The 22202-nt window shown below is 46.2% G+C and overlaps 1 protein-coding gene across 3 annotated transcripts in view; it reads left to right on the top strand.

The window, feature by feature from the left end:
* The first annotated feature begins 1480 nt into the window (after window positions 1-1480).
* ivd (isovaleryl-CoA dehydrogenase) overlaps window positions 1481-22202 on the top strand; it is a 47856-nt gene continuing 27134 nt past the window's right edge. For all 3 annotated transcript variants that reach the window (XM_078563065.1, XM_078563066.1, XM_078563064.1), the window contains exons 1-2: window positions 1481-1643; window positions 4642-4731. In XM_078563065.1, the coding sequence (XP_078419191.1) occupies window positions 1503-1643; window positions 4642-4731 (231 nt within the window). In that variant the 5' untranslated portion in view covers window positions 1481-1502. The remainder of the gene's footprint in view (window positions 1644-4641; window positions 4732-22202) is intronic.

The following is a 22202-nucleotide window of genomic DNA, read 5'->3' as shown; positions in this document are numbered from 1 at the left end:
CCAGGTTCCTGCTCTGCGCTGGAGCCAGGAGGGATCCAGGTTCCTGCTCTGCACTGGGGCCAGGAGGGATCCAGGTTCCTGCTCCGTGCTGGAGCCAGGAGGGATCCAGGTTCCTGCTCCGTGCTGGGGCTAGAGGGATCCAGGTTCCTGCTCCGCACTGGGGCCAGGAGGGATCCAGGTTCATGCTCTTCGCTGGGGCCAGGGTGGATCCAGATTCCTGCTCCGCGCTGCAGCCAGGGGGGTGGGGGGTGTGTGGTCCAGGTTCCTGCTGCACACTGGGGCCAGAGGTGATTCCAGATTCCTGCTCCGTGCTAGGTCCGGGGCGTGGGTTGATCCAGGTTCCTGTTCCGCGCTGGGGCCAGGGTGGATCCAAATAGCTGCTTCGCGCTAGAGCCAGGGGGGAACCAGGTTCCTGCTCCGTGCTGGGGCCAGGAGGGATCCAGGTTCCTGCTCCACGCTGGGGCCAGGAGGGATCCAGGTTCCTGCTCCGCCTTGGGGCCAGGATGGATCCAGGTTCCTGCTCTGCGTTGGGGCCAGGAGGGATCCAGGTTCCTGCTCCGCGTTGGGGCCAGGAGGGATCCAGGTTCCTGCTCCGCGCTGGGGCCAGGAGGGATCCAGGTTCCTGCTCCGCGCTGGGGCCAGGAGGGATCCAGGTTCCTGCTCCGCGCTGGGGCCAGGGGTAAGGTGGACCCAGGTTCATGCTCCGCGCTGGGGCCAGGGCGGGCAGATCCAGGATGCTGCACCGTGCTGGGGCCAGGATGGATCCAGGTTCCTGCTCCTTTCTGGGGCCAGGGGGATCTAGGATCCTGCGCCGCGCTGGGGCCAGTGGGGATCCAGCTTCCTGCTCCGCGCTGGTGCCGGGGGTCCAAGTTTGTTGCTCCACGCCGGGGCCAGGTGGAGGGTTGATCCAGGTTCCTGCTACGTGCTGGGGCCAGGGTGGATCCAAATAGCTGCTTCGCGCTAGAGCCAGGGGGGAACCAGATTCCTGCTCCGTGCTGGGGCCAAGGGGGGTGGGATCCAGGCTCCTGCTCCGCGCTGGTGCCAGGAGGGATCCAGTTTCCTGCTCCGCGCTGGGGCCGGGGGGGGGGGGGGGATGGATCCAGGTTCCTGCTCCGCGCTGGGGCCGGGGTGGGGGGGGGGGGTGATCCAGGTTCCTGCTTTGGCCTCAGCGCGGAGCCGGAACCTGGGGCCGGGGGGAGCGCGGGGGGAGCGCGGGGGGCCGGGGGGCTGATGTTCCATTAAATTTAAGCGGAAAATGCTGGGTCTCCTCAGCAGGCCAGGCAGCCTCTGTGGAGAGAGGGAAATAGTGAATGTTTCCACTGGGATAAAACCGTTGTTCGGAAGTGTCCATCTTACCGGTAGTGAGGCTGGTTGTGTCCCAGCTCTTTGTGTCCGGCGGCGGGGGGGGGGGGGCTCTGTATCCGGAAGTGTTGCGGGGGGACTGGATATTGTGGTGTGCCCGGTGGTCTAGGCCGCAGCTCCCGGGGCTCTGGTCGTTGGTAATGGCCGCTCTCCGTAAGCTGCGTGACCCTTTACTGAGACTGAGCCGGCGGCCGGCCAGGCTCCGAGTGCTCAGCCCCTCTTACAGTAACCTGCCCTCTGTCGATGATGTGGTTAACGGGCTGACCGAGGAGCAGAGACAGGTAATCAGTTGCTAAGCAGAAAGGTAACCAGCAGCTAACCAGAGTCAGGTAACCAGTTGGTAACCAGCTGCTAACCAGAAGGCAGATTACTGATTGCTAAACAGAGGATTAAAAATGACCACAGGTAACTGGGTGATGACTAGAGATCAGCAGGACAGGCAGCACCTGGGGAGAGAGAAACAAGTTAACCTTTCAATCAATGAGGGCTGGAGAAGGTTAGAATGTAATAGAGTAGGTTTTAAGCATGTGCAGGGGAAGGGTGAGAGAACAAAAGAGAAGGAAAGTCTGTGATAATTTGGAGGCAGAGCAGGAGAGATGAACTGGCAAACGGAATTTTTTATTTTATTTGTGGGCGTTGCGGGCTAAGCCAGCATTTATTGCCTATCCCTGACTGCCCTTGGGAATGTGATTGAGCCACTTTCTTAACCGCTGAAGCCCTTGTGGTGTAGGAACACCCACAGTGCCGTCAGGAGACAATGTTAACGGGACAAGTAAAGAAACAAGGGATGGGTCTCGGAGATATGTAAATAGGGAGAAACAAAACCATTACCAACAAGCTGCCGTCTGAATAAAGGGGAGCAGAGGTTATGATCTGGAATTGTTGAACTCCGTGTTGAGTCTGCAAGGTTGTAAAGCGCCTAATTGAAAGATGAGGTGCTGTTTCTTCAGCTTCATTAGAACAATGTAGGAGGCCAGACAGAGGTCAGGGTGGGAGTGGGATGAAGAATTAAAATGATCAGCAACCAGGAGCTTATGGATATCCTTGTGGACTGAGTGGAGGCATTCTGCAAAGGGACCACCCAATCTGTGTTTGGTATCCCCCATGTACAGGAGACCACATTGTTACCAGCAAACATTGTATACTCAATTGAAAGAAGTACAATTAAATTGTTGTTATACCTGGAAACACCTTAGCTGTGATGCCCATTCAGAGCCAAATAGTTTTCTACCTAGTCTTGTATGTGACAAATGTTTATTTGAGTGAGTTACTGGTGCCCATGGAGCTGTACCCAGCAAAGAGACCCTGTCTTCTCAGTGGGTGCACTGTCTGGTTTTACATGGGAAATTGCCAGGAGGAGCCAGGTGCTGTTCAGGAGTACAGCGCGTGATAGTCAGGGCGTGTTTCAAAGATAATTGAGTGTTGCTGGTGAGGTTTGTGTTCTCGGATAGGTGACATGAACCTTCCTAGAACATGCATTAACAGTGAACTTGCTAAATCAAGGACTTGGGTTATATACAGTGCACACACTCCAACTTGCTATTTCGTCTTTATTACATTTATATTTTTTAAACAGAGTAGAAATAGGGGCAAGGTCAAGTAAATACATTAAAAATAATATAATAATTCATGTATTATCATATTTTGAATGGAAGTTCTTAAGTAGTTGATTGGAGAGCTGAATAATGAGCTTTGACTGAACTGTGACAGTGATTACATAAGTGAATGTTTTTCATTGCATCCTGGAGCCTACAGGGTTTCTTTCCATTGGTTGAGGGGGCGTGCTGCTGTTTCCAGTTTGTCATTGGCTGGCTGTGGCGAGCTGACGTCTAAACTTTCTTGAATGTCAGAATGCCCTCTGTACTTGTGTAACTAAGGGTGGAGGGTTGCTCATACTAGTTCCTTTGGGACTTGCTTTTATATTTTAGGTTGAAAAATTGGAACTGTTTGTTTAAAAGGCCACAGTATGAAACTTGAAAAAAACTTTTTTTTGTGAGGCTAATGCTGTATGATTTTAATTATTTTCCCTCATCCACAAGTCCTGCAAACCTCCCCCATCCACCCCATACCAGTGCCGCTCCCTCCACACCACACACTGCCATCCCTCCCTCCCTCCCCACAGTTTTCCCATGACTGATGTACCAAACTTTAGTTCTGGAGTGCTACGAAAGGTCCTGCTAGAAACTGCAGAAAAATGGCCTTCAATGACTCACTGTTACTGTCCCCAATGCGCCCTCTGCTTCTCATAGAGAAGCACCCTGTCACTACTTGATGCCACCCTGCAGCAGCACGGCTCAGATTGGGTACAAAGTAAAACCAGTTTGGGAATCGCAAGTGTAAACCCATGTCCTTTCAGCCCTTGTGCCTCCACTCTGTCCTGCCTTCCTTTTAATTTCCTTTTCCTTAGAAAACTGGAATAGCATGAGCACACTATGGGGTGGGGTGGGGGTTGGTGGCAGGAAGAGTGTTCCAAGACTAATAATCCTAGTAAGGTGGTTGATTGGGAGAGCTGATTGATGAGTCCAGATTTATCAATGAGAGAAGTTGTGTAAGTGAAGGCCTTGTTTTGCATTCTGGAGCCTGCTGGCTTTTGTTATGGCTGGGGTGTGTTGCTATTTTCAGGCTGCCATTGGTTGGCTGTGGGGAGCTGACCTATGAACTTATCGACAACGCCGCCATTTTAAGTTTATTTTTGTGTGACAAAGGACTCTGTATCTGTCACAGCATAGAGTTTTCTAATGCTGTTTTCTTAAACTCATTGTTGTTTTGGTTCTCTATTACCCCGTCTCTCCTGAAAGCGAATAGTTCTTTAACTCCCTAAAGTGGCTATTTCTCCTGTATCGGCAGGCACACGCTAATTCAGGTTTTGTAACAGGTTAGCTCTAATGCTGAACTCATTCAAACAAGTGGACTCTTCTTGTCCATGTTTTAAGTTCTTGTCTAGATCTGGACGGGGCAGCGATAAGCAAGTGACAGTATATTGTCCCTTCCTTCACAGAATGCTCACTGATTAACATAACAGGGTAGATGTTGTTTTTACCACCTGGTCATTCATTAAGAAGCATCTGACTTGTAGAAAAGGAAATCCCTTAGGTAGGATTGCACATCCCTTACAGAACCTGTTGCATTTCTCTTCCACTCACTGCAGTACAGTTCTCTCAGCCAGATCTCCCCCTCTCACTCTGCACAGATGTTAAAGATCAAACCCGGTTTTTCGAAGTAACATTTAAACTTCAGAATTGACCGCATTGCTTTTTCTTTTCCTTCTTTGCTTATTAGCTTCGGCAGGTGGTTCATAAATTCTGCCAGGATCACCTTGCTCCCAAAGCCCAGGAGATTGACCAGAAGAATGACTTCCCAGAGTTGAAGGTAAGTACACAATGTATAGCTCATGTCCCTGTGTATGAATCATTCCTGACATCTGAGAGTTTAAAACTAGACATTGATATAATCAAATATATCAAAGTTCCCATTAATTGAGAAGATCCAGAAGTTACAACAGAGGTCAAAATTGGATCAATCCTACTTCTGGGATCATTTATGCCTGTGCAGTAAAACAAAATGCTGCCACATCTAGATGTTTCAGTTTGAAGCATCCCGACCTGTCTCCCTTAGTAACTTCTATAATCCAGTGATATAACTGTTTGAACACTTTATTGCGAGGATGCATCAATGAATGTTCCCTTGTTCCTCCAGTATGCACTTCTAATGATCCTTTGATGAAACTGTTCCACTTTGCACTGCTCTTTGTTCCTGATACAATTCTTATTACTCTTAAACAGAATGTTGACCCTCTTGGTTCACTTCTTTCCCCCTCCACCCCCCACCCCAGCTGGAATATTGGTCATGAACCTCCTTCTGCTGTTTCATATAGTTTGAGTATTTTGATCAACATCAAGCTTTATCTTTACCTTTTATCTGCCTGACAAAACTTCCGGTTTCAGTGTCTCTCCCATTGACCTCAAGTTGTGGCGTCTAACTTATCCTGTCCTATACTGTCGTTATCTCAGCCTAACCTTTTTGGTCATTTCTATTTGCCAAGAAAGTGAAATGCTCTTTACGTAGAATTACATATGATATACGGCACAGAAACAGGCCGTTCAGCCCAACCAGTCCATGTTTATGGTCTACTTGAGCTTCTTGCCATCCTTCATCATCTAAATATATCAGCAAAATCATATACTCCCTTCTCCCTCATGTGGTTATCTAGATCCCCTTAAATGCATCTATACCATTCACCTCAAATATTCCCTATGTTAGTGAGTTCCACATTCTCAACACTTTCTGGGTAAAGAACTCGGAACTTCCTATTGGATCTCTTGGTGACTACCTTATATTGATGGCCTCTGGTTTTGCTCTGCCCTTTAAGTGGAGACACTTGCTCTCTGGATCCACTCTGTCAAAACCTTTCACAACTTTAAAGACCTAATTTAGGTCACCCCTCAGCTTTCTGTCTTCAAGAGAAAAGAGACCCAACCTGTTCATCTTTTACTGACAGACGTAACGTCACAGTTCCACTATTGTGCTTATAAATCCTTTTTGCACTCTTGCTAATGCCTCTATATCCTCTTTTTAATATGGAGACAAGAACTGCACACTATACAATCTAAACAAGATTTGATTTCTCCACTTTTCAATTATCCTTCTGGAAATAAATTCTCTTACTTGGTTTGCTTTTGTTATGACCTTATTGACTTAGGTCATAACTTATGGTGATTTGTGTACTTATACTCACAGAATCCTTTGCTCCTCTACCCCGTTTAGATTGTTGTTTTCAAGTAAAATATTATTTCTTTAATTTTCCTAAAATGTAATACCTTGCACTTACCTGTGTAGAAATTCATTTGTCAATTATATGCCCATTCCACAAATTTATTAATGTCATCTTGTAATTTTTTTGCAGTCCTCCCTCCCCGGCCACACCCAAATTAGGTGCCATCTGAAAATTTAGAAATTGTGTTTTTGATTCCAAAATCTAAATCGTTGATGTAAATTGTGAACGACAGTGGTCCCAACACTGATCCTTGTGGAATGCCCCTCCTCACCTTCATCGTGTCGAATGGTGAAGCAAGCTTGAGGTGCTATATGGTCTGCTGCTGCTCCTATTTCTTATGTTCTTATGCTCTGCTATTCTAAATAAGAACTTAAGAACATAAGAAATTGGAGTAGGAGTAAACCATATGAACCCCTGAGCCCGCTGCGCCATCCAATACAACCATGGCTGATCTTTGGATCCAACTCCACTTTCCCACCCCCTTACCATATCCCTTGATTCCCTGAGAGACCAAAAAATCTGCCTATCTCAGCCTTTAAATATATTCAATGATGGAGCATCCACAAACCCCTGGGCTAGAAAATTCCAAAGATTCACAACCCTTTGAGTGAAGAAATTTCTCATCTCAGCCCTAAATGATCGGCTCCTTATCCTGAGACAGTGCTCCCGTGTTCTTGATTCCCCAGCAAGGGGGAAACAGCCTGTCAGTATCTACCCTGTCAAGCCCCTTCAGAATCTTGTAGGTTCACCTATCACAGAATATAGACCCAATCTAGATAAATTACATCTACTGCATTACCTTTGACTACTCTCTCTATTATCTCTTCGGAGAATTCAGTGAGGTTGGTCACGTTGTATGCTGTCCTTTCGTGTTTCATTTATGTTTAAGCTTATTTCATATTTTGTGGATGTGCCCCTCCACCTACCGTCACCCTTACTTGTTTTACTTGTGTAAAGTCTTTGCCACTTTCCTACTTACCCTTTCTGCTAGGATACTGGTTCCTTTCCAGTTCAGGTGGACCCTGTCCCATCGATACAGCTCCTTCTTGTCCCAGTACTGGTGCCATTGTCAAGTGAAAAGGAGCCCTGCTTTCCCACACTACCCTTAGACATAAGTTAATTCTCCTGATCTGCCTGTCTTTGTGCCAGTTTGCTTGTGGCTCCAGCAGTAATCAAGAGGTCCTGCTTCTTAATTTAGCTCCTAACACCTGATACCCGTGGACCCCCTCCCTGTCCCTGCCTGTGTTCTTTGATCCATGGACCACGACACTTGATTTTCCTCCCTTTCCAAAATCATCTCTACCCGCCTCAACCTACCCCTTTACCTCGTCCACTGGGTAAGCAATGCACCCTTCAGGGCTCTCGTTCATGGCTGCAGAAGATGTGCAAATTTCCTCCCCATTGCACATAAAATCATAGAATAGTTACAGCACAGAAGGAGGCTATTTGGCCCATCTTGTTTGTGCTGGACCTCTGAAGGAGCAGTTTATCCAGTGCCATTCTCCACTTTTCCACGTAGCCCTCCAAATTCTTCCTTTTCAGATAATGATCCAATTCCCTCCTGAATGCCTCGGTTGACCCTGCATCCACCACATTCTCAGGCAGTACATTCTAGACCCTAACCAGTCACTTCATGAGTAAGGTTTTCCTCATGTCGCCATTGCTTCTTTTGCCAATTTCTTTAATCTATGTCCTCTGGTTCTCCACCAATGGGAACAGCTTCTCCCTATCTACTCTGTCTAACACTGATTGGTGTAGTATATAGACCACCATCAAGTGGAATGGATGTGGAGAAACAAATTTGCAAAGAAATTAGAGAGGTGCAAGAATTATAGAGTAATCATAATGGGGGACTTCAATTATCCAAATGTAGACTGGGATAGGAATAGTACAAAGAGACAAGAGGGGCAAGAATCCCCGGAATGTGTTCAAGATAGTGGGCAGAATTTTACACTTCGCGCCTGACCCGATTGGGTGTAAAATAGTGCGAGAAGAGGTTGGGCGAGCGTCCTGACATCATCCCACAGGCGCGCAATCTTCAGGTCGGCAGGCACGCACGGGAGTCGGAGCAGCGCCCGCCATCAATTAAGAGGCCACTTAAGGCCATTAAAAACCCAATTGAAGTCAATTTTACGTTGCCTGTGCGATTTTGCACTCGTCATGCCAGCAAAACAGGGAGGCTGGCAGCCCACATTTTGCAAAACCTCATCCAAGGGCAGGATTAAAAGGTTCAGCAGCATTGCCAGTGTAAGTAGTGAGGAGTTTAGGAGATAGTTTGCTGCTGGTTGCTTATTTGAACTTGACAGCTATATCTCCGTTCTTCATTCTTAGCATTTCTAGGCTTCATTTCAGGACTCATTGGTGTCGTCAAGGCCCACGGAGGATTTTGACCATCTGGACCTTTCCAGGTATCTTTAGACAGCCTTCTGTGACCCTGGTAATGGGGATTGTGGTCTCCGCTGGTGGCACCTCCTCTGAGGAGGAAGAGAGAGGCAGAAGGGAGAGGAGGCCAAGTCTCCCAGTGCAGCTTCCAGGGGAGCAACCTTTGGGAGGAGAGGCACAGGCACAAGGGGGGGCAGGGCCAGCAGGTAGTCCAAGGCGAAGGGACCACAGAAGATGCTACTATCCTGCTACCAGGGTATACAGGAGGCGATGCAACTACCTCAATATGTCTGAGGTGCAATGCCGAAGGAGGCTCTGCCTCTCCAGGGAGACCGTGACCTCCATTTGTCAATGATTGGGTCTGAGATCAGCGCCAGCTGTGTGGGCGGACACCCCATGTCAGTGGCTGTGAAGGTCACAGTGGCCCTCAACTTCTATGCCTCCAGCTCTTTCCAGGGGCTACTCACGGTCCAGCATTACATACTGGCATACCCTGCACCAAAAAAAACAAAGGTAAAGCATACTCAGGCCATTAGGACAAAAGTAAAATTTACCTCATTTTGACAGCCCAAAGAAATTAACATCACCTTCTCTGGTCTTAATTCCCAGGCCAGAAAACATAAACAAAACATTACACAACAAAAGATCACCCATGACCAGCCCCTCTTGTGCTCATGGTGCCTTAAACTTACGATTGCGAGTGCCATGTCTTGGTGCCCCCCCACTCACTGGCAGCGGCATTGAAGACAGCCTGCTCTCTCAGGTGTCTTGTTGGCCTTGATGACCTTGGCAGTTGTCCTCTGGCCAGTGGAGCCTGTGCTGATCCTACCTGGGAGGGAGCAGCCAGTGCCATGGCTGGCATCCCCGCAGTCATCGCAGCCTCATCAGATGCCACGGTCACTAGCGGAGGGACTGCTGCCGTCATCCAGAGCACCCTGAGAGTAGCCCACAGAGACAACAAACAGGTCACGTGCCAATTTGAGGTCACTCTGGACCTCCCTGCTCGCCATTGACAGATGGGCACCTAGCTGGGATACTGGTTGCCTCCTCCATCTCCCACACTGGCATTGACCACCTGAGGTCACTGCCTGTGTGAGGGCTTGTAGGTCTAAGCACAACCCCAGGAACCACTGATTCTGTTCCTGGAGCCACCACTCTCTCAATGGAAGAGGCAGTGTGCTTGGCCATGAGGGTCAATGCAGTGCTCATGCTCTGCATGGACTTCTCCACAACAGAGACAATGCCACGCATACCCTCTTGGATCTCTGCCTGATCCTCCCGCACATCCCGCTGGACATCCAGCATCTGCCGCCTAATGGATGACTCCAGAGGCTCATCATCTGCCTTTGACTGAGCATCGTCCTGGTCTCAAGCAGTTCTCTGAATGCCAGTGCCCTGGGCACTCTCTGCCTCCGCCTGCTCCTTAAGCGAGTGTGAAGTGCCATCACCGCAGTGCTCCAACATTCTAGCCCAGGATCTAATGCCCACCAATGTGCTTGTATCTCCGTTAGTGCCTGGTTCAGAGAGTGGGTGTGACACAGGTGCATGTGAAGCCTGGTGGTCCTCTGGCATCAGGGGTGGCTCTTTAGGGTCCTGCAATTGAGTGTGTGCTGGCGAATATAAGGGAGAACAACAACATGTGATTAGTTTAAGTCATCAGACTGCCACTGGCATGCCAGGCACCCTGGTGAGACAATGGAGACCTGCATCATGGTGCCATCATCTTTCAATGATCAATGGGGAGTCCAGTCATGAGGATCCCATCAATGAAGAGACTAAATAAGAATGTTCGCACCATCTGAAACTCTCACCTCTGTGTACTGCAGTCTTACCATTGTCTGCCACCCCAGCCTCTTTGCGGCCGGTTGACCGAGGTGCATGGTGCCTCTGCAGCTCCAAGGCATCCTGCTCAAATCTGGTTAGGATTAGGAGGGTTGGGGTGGCCTATGCCTGTCTGCGACCTTCAATGTTGTTATGGGTCGTCTTCTCATGAAAGGACAGAGGAGCATGGATTAGTCCACTCTCAATGGCAGCGCCATTGCAGCCTGGCCACCCCAACCTGAGGAACACCTTGCAGGGCACACCCGAGTTGTGGCCCTCAAGCCGCAAGGCACTCAGTCCAAGCAGCCATGGCTCACCCCCTCGGTCAGCTCCGGCGTCATTAACTCAGACCCTAACATCCCTGAGCTCCACGGGGTGGTGGGGGAGGCATGGCCAGACAATACACCAACACACTGATCCATGCCAACACAGCACTCACCTTTCCCGAGCGCAGCAGGTCGTTAAACCTTTTGTGGCACTGCACCCATGTGCGCCGCACAAGGTTGTGGCTGCTGACCTGCACTCCCACCTCCTCCCAAGTGCCCACCCGACCTGCTCTCCCGCCCAGCATCTCCAGCTGCACTTGATGCCATAACTTCAGTGTTCACAACACAGAAGATACGTTCTCCCCTGGCAGCCTTCAAGGAGCCCTGTGCTGTTTTTAAACCGGCCGCTGAGTCGCCATTGGAGCCGGCGGCCGACAGGCCCCCGCCCACCCCTTCCCGACCGTTGGGAGGACGTGTTTCACGCTGGGCGGGCCTTAATTGGCCAGCCAGCATGAAATCGCAGTTGGAGGCCAAACATGGGCGGTGGCCCGTTTCCCGACCGTTCGTGGACCCACCGATTGTGCCCGCCCGCCAAGGGTAAAATTCAGGCCGATTTTCTGCAGCAGTACGTTTCCAGTCCAATGAGAGGACATGCACTTTTGGACCTGGATCTGGGGAATGACTTGGCCCAAGTGGATCGAGAATCAGTGGAAGAGCCTCTAGGGGAGAGTGATCATTGTGTCATAAGGTTTAGGTTGGTCATGGAAAAGGACAGGGCACAATCCAGAGCAGGGATGATTAATTAGGGGAAAGTTAACTTCAATGGGATGAGAATTTTGAGTAAAGCGAGTTGGAATCAAATGTTGACAGAAAAGACAGTGGCTGAACAATGGGCCACCTTCAAAGAAAAGGTACTGCAGGCAATGTCAAGGTATATTCCCTTGAAGGGGAAAGTATAGGACAAATAAATCCAGAGTGCCCTGGATGATGAGAAAGATAGAGGTGAAGATGAAAAGGAAGAGGTGTGTGTACGACAGAGGTCAGGTAGAAAATACAATAGAGATTCAGGCTGAATATAGAAGGACCAGAGTTGAAGTGAAGAAACTAATGAGTAAAGCAGGGAGAGAGCATGAGAAGAGGCTGGCAGCTAACATAAAAGGGAATCCCAAGGTCTTCTATAAGCATATAAATAATAAAAGGGTGGTAAAAGAAAGATTAGGGACAAAAAAGGGGACTTGCATTTGGAGACTGGAGAAATAGTGGAGGTATTGAACGAGTACTTTGCATCTGTCTTTACAAAGGAAGAAGTTGCTGCCCAGGCCAAGGTGAGAGAGGAAGTAACTGGTACACTAGAAGAATTTACAATTGAGAAGGAGGAGGTGTTAGAAAGGCTATCTTTACTTAAAATAGATAAGGTACTAGGAACGGATGAGATGCATCCAAGGGTTCTGAGGGAATGGAGGGTGGAAATTGCAGAGGCACTAGTGATAATCTTCGAGTTTTCCTTAGACACAGGGGAGGTGCCAGAGGTGTGGAGAATTGTATATGTTATACCCTTGTTCAAAAATGGATGCAACAATAAAGCTAGCAAATACAGACCAGTCAGTTTGACCTCAGAGGCAGGGAACCTTCTGGAAACTATAGCTCAGAATAAAATCAATAGTCATTTAAACAAGTGTAGGATAATTAAGGAAAGCCAGCATGGATTCATTAAGGGAAAATCATGTTTAACTGACTTGCTGGTGTTTTTTGAGGAGGTAACAGAGAAGGTTGATAAGGGAAACACTGTTGATGTAGTGTATATAGATTTTCAAAAAGGATTTGATATAGTGCCGCATAACAGACTTGTGAGCAAAATTCTAGCTCCTGGAATAAAAGGGAAAGTAGTCACTTGGATAAGAAATTGGCTGAGTGACAGGAAACAGAGAGTAGTGATAAATACAAAAAACTACTGCGGATGCTGGGAATCCAAAACAAAAACAGAATTACCTGGAAAAACTCAGCAGGTCTGGCAGCATCGGCGGAGAAGAAAAGAGTTGACGTTTCGAGTCCTCATGACCCTTCGGCAGAACTGAGTAAAGTTAGGAGAGGGGTGAAATGTAAGCTGGTTTAAGGTTGGGGGGGTGGTGGGGTGGGGGGGAGAGAAGTTTGGGGGGCGTGGGGGGTGTGGTTGTAGGGACAAGCAAGCAGTGATCGGAGCAGATAATCAAAAGATGTCACAGACAAAAGGAACAAAGGGGTGTAAAAGGTGGTGATATTATCTAAGAAAATGTGCTAATTAAGAATGGATGGCAGGACACTCAAGGTACAGCTCTAGTGGGGGTGGGGTGGAAAGACTGACGACAGGGTATTACAGTTATAGATTTAAAAATAATGGAAATAGGTGGGAAAAGAAAAATCTATATAAATTATTGGAAAAAACAAAAGGGAGGGGGAAGAAATGGGAAAGGGGTGGGGATGGGTGAGGGAGTTTAAGATCTAAAGTTGTTGAATTCAATATTCAGCCCGGAAGGCTGTAAAGTGCCTAGTCGGAAGATGAGGTGCTGTTCCTCCAGTTTGCGTTGGGCTTCACTGGAACAATGCAGCAAGCCAAGGACAGACATGTGGGCAAGAGAGCAGGGTGGCGTGTTAAAATGGCAAGCGACAGGGAGGTTTGGGTCTTTCTTGCGGACAGACCGCAGGTGTTCTGCAAAGCAGTCGCCCAGTTTGCGTTTGGTCTCTCCAATGTAGAGGAGACCACATTGGGAGCAACGAATGCAGTAGACTAAGTTAGGGGAAATGCAAGTGAAATGCTGCTTCACTTGAAAGGAGTGTTTGGGCCCTTGGACGGTGAGGAGAGAGGAAGTGAAGGGGCAGGTGTTGCATCTTCTGCGTGGGCATGGGGAGGTGCCATAGGTGGGGGTTGAGGAGTAGGGGGTGATGGAGGAGTGGACCAGGGTGTCCCTGACGGAACGATCCCTACGGAATGCCGCCGGGGGGGTGAAGGGAAGATGTGTTTGGTGGTGGCATCATGCTGGAGTTGGTGAAAATGGTGGAGGATGATCCTTTGAATGCGGAGGCTGGTGGGGTGATAAGTGAGGACAAGGGGGACCCTATCATGTTTCTGGGAGGGACCTAACTTTACTCAGTTCTGCCGAAGGGTCATGAGGACTCGAAACGTTAACTCTTTTCTTCTCCGCCGATGCTGCCAGACCTGCTGAGTTTTTCCAGGTAATTCTGTTTTTGTAGTGATAAATGGTTGTTTTTCAGATTGGAGGAAGGTTCGTAGTGGAGCTTCCCAGAGGTCAGTGTTGGGACCCTTACTCTTCCTGAGTGACCTAGACTGTGGTATGAAGAGCATGATTTCCAAATTTGCAGATGATACGGAGATTGGAAATGTTGTCAACTGTGATGAGGATAGTCTTGAACTTCAAAAGGTCATAGATGTGTTGGTGAATTGAGCAGACAAATGGCAGATGAAGTTCAATGCAGAGAAGTGTGAGGTGATTCATTTTGGCAGGAAGAATATGGAGAAACAGTATAAAATAAAGGGAGAGCCTCTAAAGAAGGTGCAGGAACAGAGGGACCTCAGTGTATATGTACATAGAAGATGGCAGGACATGTTGAGAGAGCAGTTAATAAAGTAATTAATATCTTAGGCTTTATTAATAGGGGCATTGAGTACAAGAGTAAGGAGGTCATGTTGAACTTGTATAAAACACTAGTCAGGCCTCATCTGGAGTACTGCATCTGGTTCTGGGCACCATACTTGAGGAAGGATGTGAAGGCATTAGAGAGAGTGCAGAGGAGATTCACAAGAAGGATTCCAGGGATAAAGAACTGTAGCTATGAGGATAGATTGGAGAGGTTGGGACTCTTTCTTGGAGAAAAGAAGGCTGAGAGGAGACTTGATAGAGGTATTCAAGCTCCTGAGGGGTAACTACTCAAGAGACCATCAAGAACTAGAGGGCACAGATTCAAAATAATTGGCAAAAGGAGTAAATGTGATGTGAGGAAATTTTTTTTCACCCAGAGCGTGGTTGGAGTCTTGAACGAACTTCCTGAAACGGTGGTGGAGGCAGGTTCGATCGAGGTATTCAAAAGGGAATTGAATTGCTACCTGAAAAGAGAGAATGTGTGGGAATAAGGCAGGGGAGTGGGACTAGGTGGAATGTTCTTTGAGAGCCAGTACAGACTCGATGGCCCAAATGGCCTCCTGCACTGTAAAGATTTTGTGATTCTGTATAGACCTGTCATGATTTTGAATACCTCCAAATCTCCTCTCAACCTTTTCTTCTCCAAGGAGAACAATCCCAACTTCCCCAATCTATCTATGTAACCAAATTTCCTTATTGCTGGAACCATTCTCATGAATTTTTTCTGCACCCCCTCTAATGCCTTCATATCCTTCCTGAAGTTTGGCGCCCAACACTCCATTTAAAGCCAAACCAGCATTTAATGCAGGTTTAGCCTAACCTGCTTGTTTTTGTACTCCATGCCCCTATTGATTAAGCCCAGGATTCTGTATGCTTTATTAACCACTCTCTTAACCTGTCCTGCTACCTTCAGTGGTTTATGCTCCTTTTATTCTTTGATGGGATGTGGGTGTCTCTGGCAAAACCAGCATTTATTGCCATTTACTGTTGCCCTTGAACTGAGTGGCTTACTAGGCCATTTCAGAGAGCAGTTAAGAGTCAATCTCTGTGGGTCTGGAGACCAGGTAAGGACGGCTTAAGTGAACCAGGTGGGTTTTTACAACAATCGGTGATAGTTGTCATGATCACCATCACTGAGACTAGCTTTATATTCATAGTGACATTACCGCTACAGTACCACCTCCCCTTACATACACACAGGCCCCTCTGCTCCTGCACCCCCTCTAGAATTGTACCCTTTATTATTGCCTCTCTGCAGTTTTCCTATCAAGATGAATCACTTCACACTTCTTTGCATTAAATTTCACCTGTCACTTGTCCGCCCATTCCACCAACCTGCTTATGTCCTTTTGAAGTTCTACACTATTCTCCTCATGGTTCAATGCTTCCAAATTTCATGTCATCTGCAAATTTTTCCCTTACACCAAGGTCTAGGTCATTAATATATTATCAGGCAGAGCAGGTGTCCTAACACCCATCCCTGGGGATCTCCACCCCAGAAACCTTCCTCCAGTCCAAAATCAACCATTCACCACTACTCTTCGTTTCCTGTCACTCAGCTGATTTTGTATCTATGTTGCTACTGTCCCTTTTATTCCATGAGCCCAAACTTTGCTCAAGCCTGTTGAGCGACACTTTATCAAATGCCTTTCAGAAGTCTATGTACACCACTTCAGCGGCATTGCCCTCATCAACCCTCTCTGTTACCTCTTCAAAAAAAACTCAAGCAAGTTAGTTAAGCACAATTTGCCCTTAACAAATCCATGCTGGCTTTCTTTAATAAACACACATCTGCCAAAGTGATATTTAATTTTGTCCTGAATTATCGTTTCTAATAGCTTCCCCATCATTGAGGTTAATCTGACTGACCTGTAGTTGCTGGGCTTATCTTTATACCTTTTTGAACAAGAGTGTAACATTTGCAATTCTCCAGTCCTCTGGCACCATCCTTGAGTCTAAGGAAAATTAGAAAATTATGGCCAGGGCTTCCACAATTTCTGCTCTCACTTCCTTCAGTATCCTTGGATATGTCTCATCCGGTCCTGGTGCCTTATCAACTTTAAGTATAGGCAGCCTAAACAATCCCACCATCTTATCAATTTTAAATCTTTCAACGTGTCTGAATTACTCCCTCTTTCACCATGACCTGGGAAGCATCTTCTTCCTTGGTAAAGATTCATTTAATAGCTCTGCAATACCTCCTGCCTCCATGCATAAATCTCTGTTTTCGCTCTTAATCGGCCCTGCTCCTCATATTACCACTCTTATTATTTATATGCCTATAGAAGACTTTTAGATTCCCTTTTATGTTAGCTACCAGTCTCTTCTCATACTCTCTCTTTGCTTTTATTTGCTTTATTAATTCCCTCGGAACCTTTTATATTTAGCCTGGTTCTCATCTGTATTATCTACCTGACATCATGTACTTGAACTATTTCTTCTTTAAAGGCAACCCATTGTTCAGTTACAGCTTTGCCTGCTAATCTTTGATTCCAGTTTTTCTGAGCCAGATCCATTCTTATACAAATGTTGAGTTTTCCCCGAGTTCATTATTCATATTCTGGATTGCTCCTAGTCCTTTTCCATAGTCAACCTAAACCTTGTGATCCAATGATCGTTGTCCCATAAATGTTGCCCTACTGACACTTTAACCACTTGGCCCATCTCATTCCCATGAACCACATCCAGCAATGTCTCCTTTCTCATTGGACTGGAAATATGCTGCTGTAGAAAATTTTCCTGAGCACACTCTAAGAACTCTTGCCCCTCTCTGTCCTTTACACTACTACTATCCCAGTCTATATTTGGATAATTGAAGTCTGCAGCATAACTATTCTATAATTCTTGCACTTCTCAGGAATATCCTTCTAAATTTGTTCCTCTACAATTTTCCCACTGCTCAGTGTAGTCTACAGGCCACCAATGTATTGCACTTTTTTTTGTTCCTTAGCTCTAGCCAAATAGATTCTGTCCTTGAAACCTCTGGGACTTCCTCTCTCTCAAGCACTGCAATGTTCTCTTCAATCAAGGCTGCCACGCCTCCTTCCTTTTCTGTCTTTCCTGAACACCTTACATTCAGGAATATTTAATACCCAGCCCTGCCCTTCTTTGAGCCAGGTCTCAGTCATCACCACAACATCATATTTCCATGTGGCTATCTGCATCTGCAACTCGCCAGTCTTACTTATCACACCTCGCGCATTCACATGCATGCGCTGTAACACTAATTTAGACTTCATTATTTTCCCCCTTATGCTGATCCCACCTAATACCTTATTACATCCTTCTCTAGTGCTAACTGCATCTCACAATATTCTTTGCACTTTGGTATCCCTCTCTAGTATTACCTCTTGGTTCCCACACCGCTGCCAAGTTAGTTTAAACTCTCCCCATAGCACTAGCAAATCACCCCGCAAGGAAATTGGTCCTGGCTCTGTTTAGGTGCAACCCGTCAGGCCTATACAGATCCCATCTCCCCCAGAACTGATCCCAATGTCCTAAGAATCTAAAGCCCTCTCTCCTGGACCATCTCTACAGCTATGCATTCATTGCTCTATCCTATTTCTGTACTCGTGTGTGGTACCTGGAGCAATCCAGAGATTGCTACTTTTAAGGCCCTGCTTGCTAATTTCCTACCTAGCTGCCTAAATTCTGACTGCAGGACCACATCCCTGTTTCTACCTATGTCGTTGGTACCAATGTGGACCACGATGGCTGACTGTTCATCCTTCCCCCTCAGGGTTCACTACAGCTGTTCAATGACATCCTTGACCCTGGAACAACATACCATCTTGGATTCACGTCTGAGATCACAGAAACGCAAGTCTGTTTCTGCTTTAGTTCCTTCTGGAACTCTAGAAACGATGTTGACTTTTAAATTGTGAATCATTTTAAAAGTGCTGGACCACGCAGTGATTCCTGGTGTGGTTTCTGGCATGGTCATTGTGCTTGCAACGCTCTCGTGGAACTGTTCCCTTCAACACTTTTGAGAATTACCTGTCATTGCTTCAATATTTCTAAAGCTTTTAATAGCTTTGGTAGCAAGCTCTTCTAAACAAATTATTGTACAGCCTAAGGTCATTGCAATCAAGTTTCCTGTCTATTTGCTGTAATTAAAAATCTGATGTAATGAAAAGCCTGTCCTCTGACTCTTTTTCCATTAATTAAGTGATTCTCCAGGGTTCCGTGTTCTCCCCCTCCCTTCCTATCATTAACGGTCTGCTCTCATCTTCCAAATCTATCCATGTTTTGCTGATGATTGCATTATACATTCAGCAGCTTCCTTCAGATTATACAGACCCTTAGCACTCAATATAGTCTACACTTGCAATGCAGTGTCTGAATCCCTACACCTTGATCTCTTTAATATCCCTCATATAGTATTTTTGCATTACTTTCACGTCTAACAAACTGCTACCATTTCTTAACCTTAGGTCAACCCTTTTCTGTCTGTTTATATCCTGACCTCACTGTCACCTCTGTTCCCAAACCAAACGTACATTTCATCCATTGTGAAAGCCAATTCCCAAGAAAACTGATTTCCCCTTTTTTGCCATACATTGGTTTTCCCCTCAAAAGCTCTTAAACCATGCAAGATGTGAATGTTGCTCCTGTATTTGGTTAGACTCTTCTCTCACTCCTAGACAGAATACTTGAAAAGATCTTTCATCGTATATTCAATCCTGATCTCTCTTCTATACGAACATATGAATTAGGAGCAGGAGTAGGCCACCCGGCCCCTCGAGGCTGTTCCGCCATTCAATAAGATCATGGCTGATCTGAATGTAACCTCAATCCCACATTCCTGCCTAGTCCCGATAACCTTTCACCTCCTTGTTAATCAAGAATCTATCTAGCTCTGCCTTAAAAATATTCAAAGACTCTGCTTCCACTGCCTTTTGAGGAAGAGAGTTCCAAAGACTCTCAACCTTCTGAGAGAAAAAATTTCCCCTCATCTGTGTTAAATGAGCAACCCCTTATTTTTAAACAGTGACCCCCTAGTTCTAGCTTCTCCGACAAGCGAAAACATCCTGTCCACATCCACCCTGTTAAGACCCCTGAGGATCTTAAAGGTTTCAATTAAGCCACCTCTTACTCTTCTAAATTCCAGTGGATACAAGCCTAACCTGTCCAGCCTTTCCTCATAAGACAATCTGCCCATTCCTGGTATTAGTCTAGTAAACCTTTTCTGAACTGCTTCTAATGCATTTACATCTTTCTTTAAATAAGGAGACCAGTACTGTAGACAATACTCCAGATGTGGTCTCACCAATGCCCTGTACAACTGAAGCATAACCTCCCTATTTTTATAATCAATTCCCCTCATAATAAATGAGAATATTCTATTAGCTTTCCGAATTACCTGCTATACCTGCATACTAACCTTTTGTTATTCATGCACTAGGACACCCAGATCCCTCTGGATCTCAGAGGTCTGCAATTTCTTATCATTTAGATAATAAGCTTTTTTATTCTTCCTGCCAAAATGAATGATTTCGCATTTGCCCACATTATACTCCATTTGCCAGATCTTTGCCCACTCACTTAACCCATCTATGTCACGTTGTAGCCTTCTTACATCCTCTTCACAATTTACTTTCCTACCTATCTTTGTGTCATCAGCAAATTTAGCCTCCATTCCTTTGGTCCCTTCATCCAATTCATTTGTATAAATTGTAAAAAGTTGAGGCCCCAGCACTCTGATCCCTGTGGCACACCACTTGTCACATCCTGCCAACCAGAAAAAGACCCATTTATGCCAAATCTCTGCTTCCTGTTAGCTAACCAATCTTCTATCCATCCCAATATGTTACCCCCTACACCATGAGCTTTTATTTTCTGCAATAGCCTTTGATGTGGCACTTTATCAAATGCCTTCTGGAAATCTTAAGTACAGTACGTCCACCGGTTCCCCTTTATCCACAGCACATGTGACTCCTTCAAAGAACTCCAATAAATTGGTTAAACATGTTGTCCCTTTTACAAAACCATTATGCCTCTACCTGATTGCCTTGAATTTTTCTAAGTGATCTGCTTTAACACCTTTAATAATAACTTCTAACATTTCTATAATCTTTGTCTTTCTGTATTTAACTTGTACTTTAGTATGGCCACTGTCCTGTGAACCTCTCCCTTCTCATGGCCAACTATGTCACCCAACATGTTCTCCCTCCTTCCAGTACCCTCACTGTGTTTAAATCCATGGATGAAACCTTCGCTTCCTTCTGCCATTTTGGTGGAGGCACTTCTCCCTCTTTCCCTCATGTCTGCTCTGTTTGATGGAGGCTGTCTTCGTTCCTCGGGCTCCATTTCATTGAGGTAACCCCTTCTTAGAGCCATAGAAGAACCATAGAAAGGTTACGGCGCAGAAAGACCATTCAGTCCATCCTGTATGCGTCGGTGAATAAAAGAAACTAGCCGCTCATTTTTAATCCCACTTTCCAGCACCTGGTCCGTAGCCTTGCAAGTTACAACACTTCAGGTGCAGATTCAGGTACCTTTTAAATGAGTTGAGCATTTTAGCCTCAACTACCAATTCAGGCAATGAATTCCAGATGCCCATCACCCTCTGAATGAAAAAATGTTTCCTCATGTCCCCTTTAATCCTTCTAACAATCACCTTAAATCTATGCCCTCTGGTAATTGACCCCTCAGCTAGGGGAAACAGGTCTTTCCTGTCTACCTTATCTATGTCCTTCATAATTTTGTACACCACAATTAGGTTACCCCTCAGCGTCCTTTGTTCTAAGGAAAACAACCCTAGCCTATCCAATCTTTCCTCATAGCTGCAATTTTCCAGCTCTAGCAACATTCTTGTAAATTTCCACTGTACTCTCTCCAGAGCAATTATGTCCTTCCTGTAATGTGGTGACCAGAACTGTACACAAAATTCCAGCTGTGGCCAGCCAGTTTTGCATAGTTCCATCATTCTTTCCCTGCTCTTTAATTCTCTTCCAATAAAGGAGAGCATTCCATATGTGTTCTTTACCATCTTATCCATCTGTCCTGCCACGTTCAGGGAGCTGTGGACATGCACACCAAGGCCTGTCACCCCGCTCAATATCCTCCCACTTATTGGGTATTCCCTTGCTTTGTTTGCCCTCCCCAAATGCATTATCTCTCACTTTTCTGGATTGAATTCCATTTGCCACTTTTCCACCCACTTAACCAAACCACTGATGTAATTCTGGAGACAACAGCCATCCTCTTCACTATCAACTACGTAGCAAATTGTTGTGTCATCTGCAAATTTCCCAGTCATGCCTCCCACGTTTAAGTCCAAATCATTAATATATACAACAAACAGCAAAGGACCCAACACTGAGCCCTGTGGAACGCCAGTGGAAACCGCTTTCCATTTGCAAAAACATCCATCGACCATTACCCTTTGTTTCCTGTCGCTGAGCCAATTTTGGATCCAACTCAACACCTTCCCCTGTATCCCATGGGATCTCACTTTTCTAACCAGTCTGCCATGTGGGACCTTGTCCAATGCATTACTAAAATCCATGTAGACAACATCCACTGCGCTACCCTCATCAATCCTCCTTGTTACTTCCTCAAAAAATTTGGTTAAGTTAGTGAGACACGACCTTCCCCTAACAAAACCACGCTGACTATCCCTGATCAATCTATTCCTTTCTAAGTGACAGTTTATCCTGTCTCTCACAATTGCTTCCAATAATTTGCCCACCACTGAAATCAGACTGACCAGCCTATAATTTTCTGTCCTATCCCTCGCATCCTTTTTAAATATTGGTACAATGTTCGCACGTCCAATCCTCTGGTACCTCGCCTGTATCGAGTGAAGATTGGAAAATGATTCTCAGAGCATCCACTATTTCCTCCCTAGCTTCCTTTAACAACCTGAGATACAAATCATCCGGCCCTGGCGATTCATCCACCTTCAAGGATGCCAGGCCCTCAAGAACTTCCTCTCTCATTATGCTTATTATATCTAAT

The sequence above is a fragment of the Cetorhinus maximus genome, chromosome 18 (genome assembly GCF_964194155.1).
Source record: "Cetorhinus maximus chromosome 18, sCetMax3.hap1.1, whole genome shotgun sequence".
NCBI lineage: Eukaryota > Metazoa > Chordata > Chondrichthyes > Lamniformes > Cetorhinidae > Cetorhinus > Cetorhinus maximus.
The sequence above is the reverse complement of the archived record's forward strand: the minus strand, read 5'-3'. Positions and strand labels throughout refer to the sequence as shown.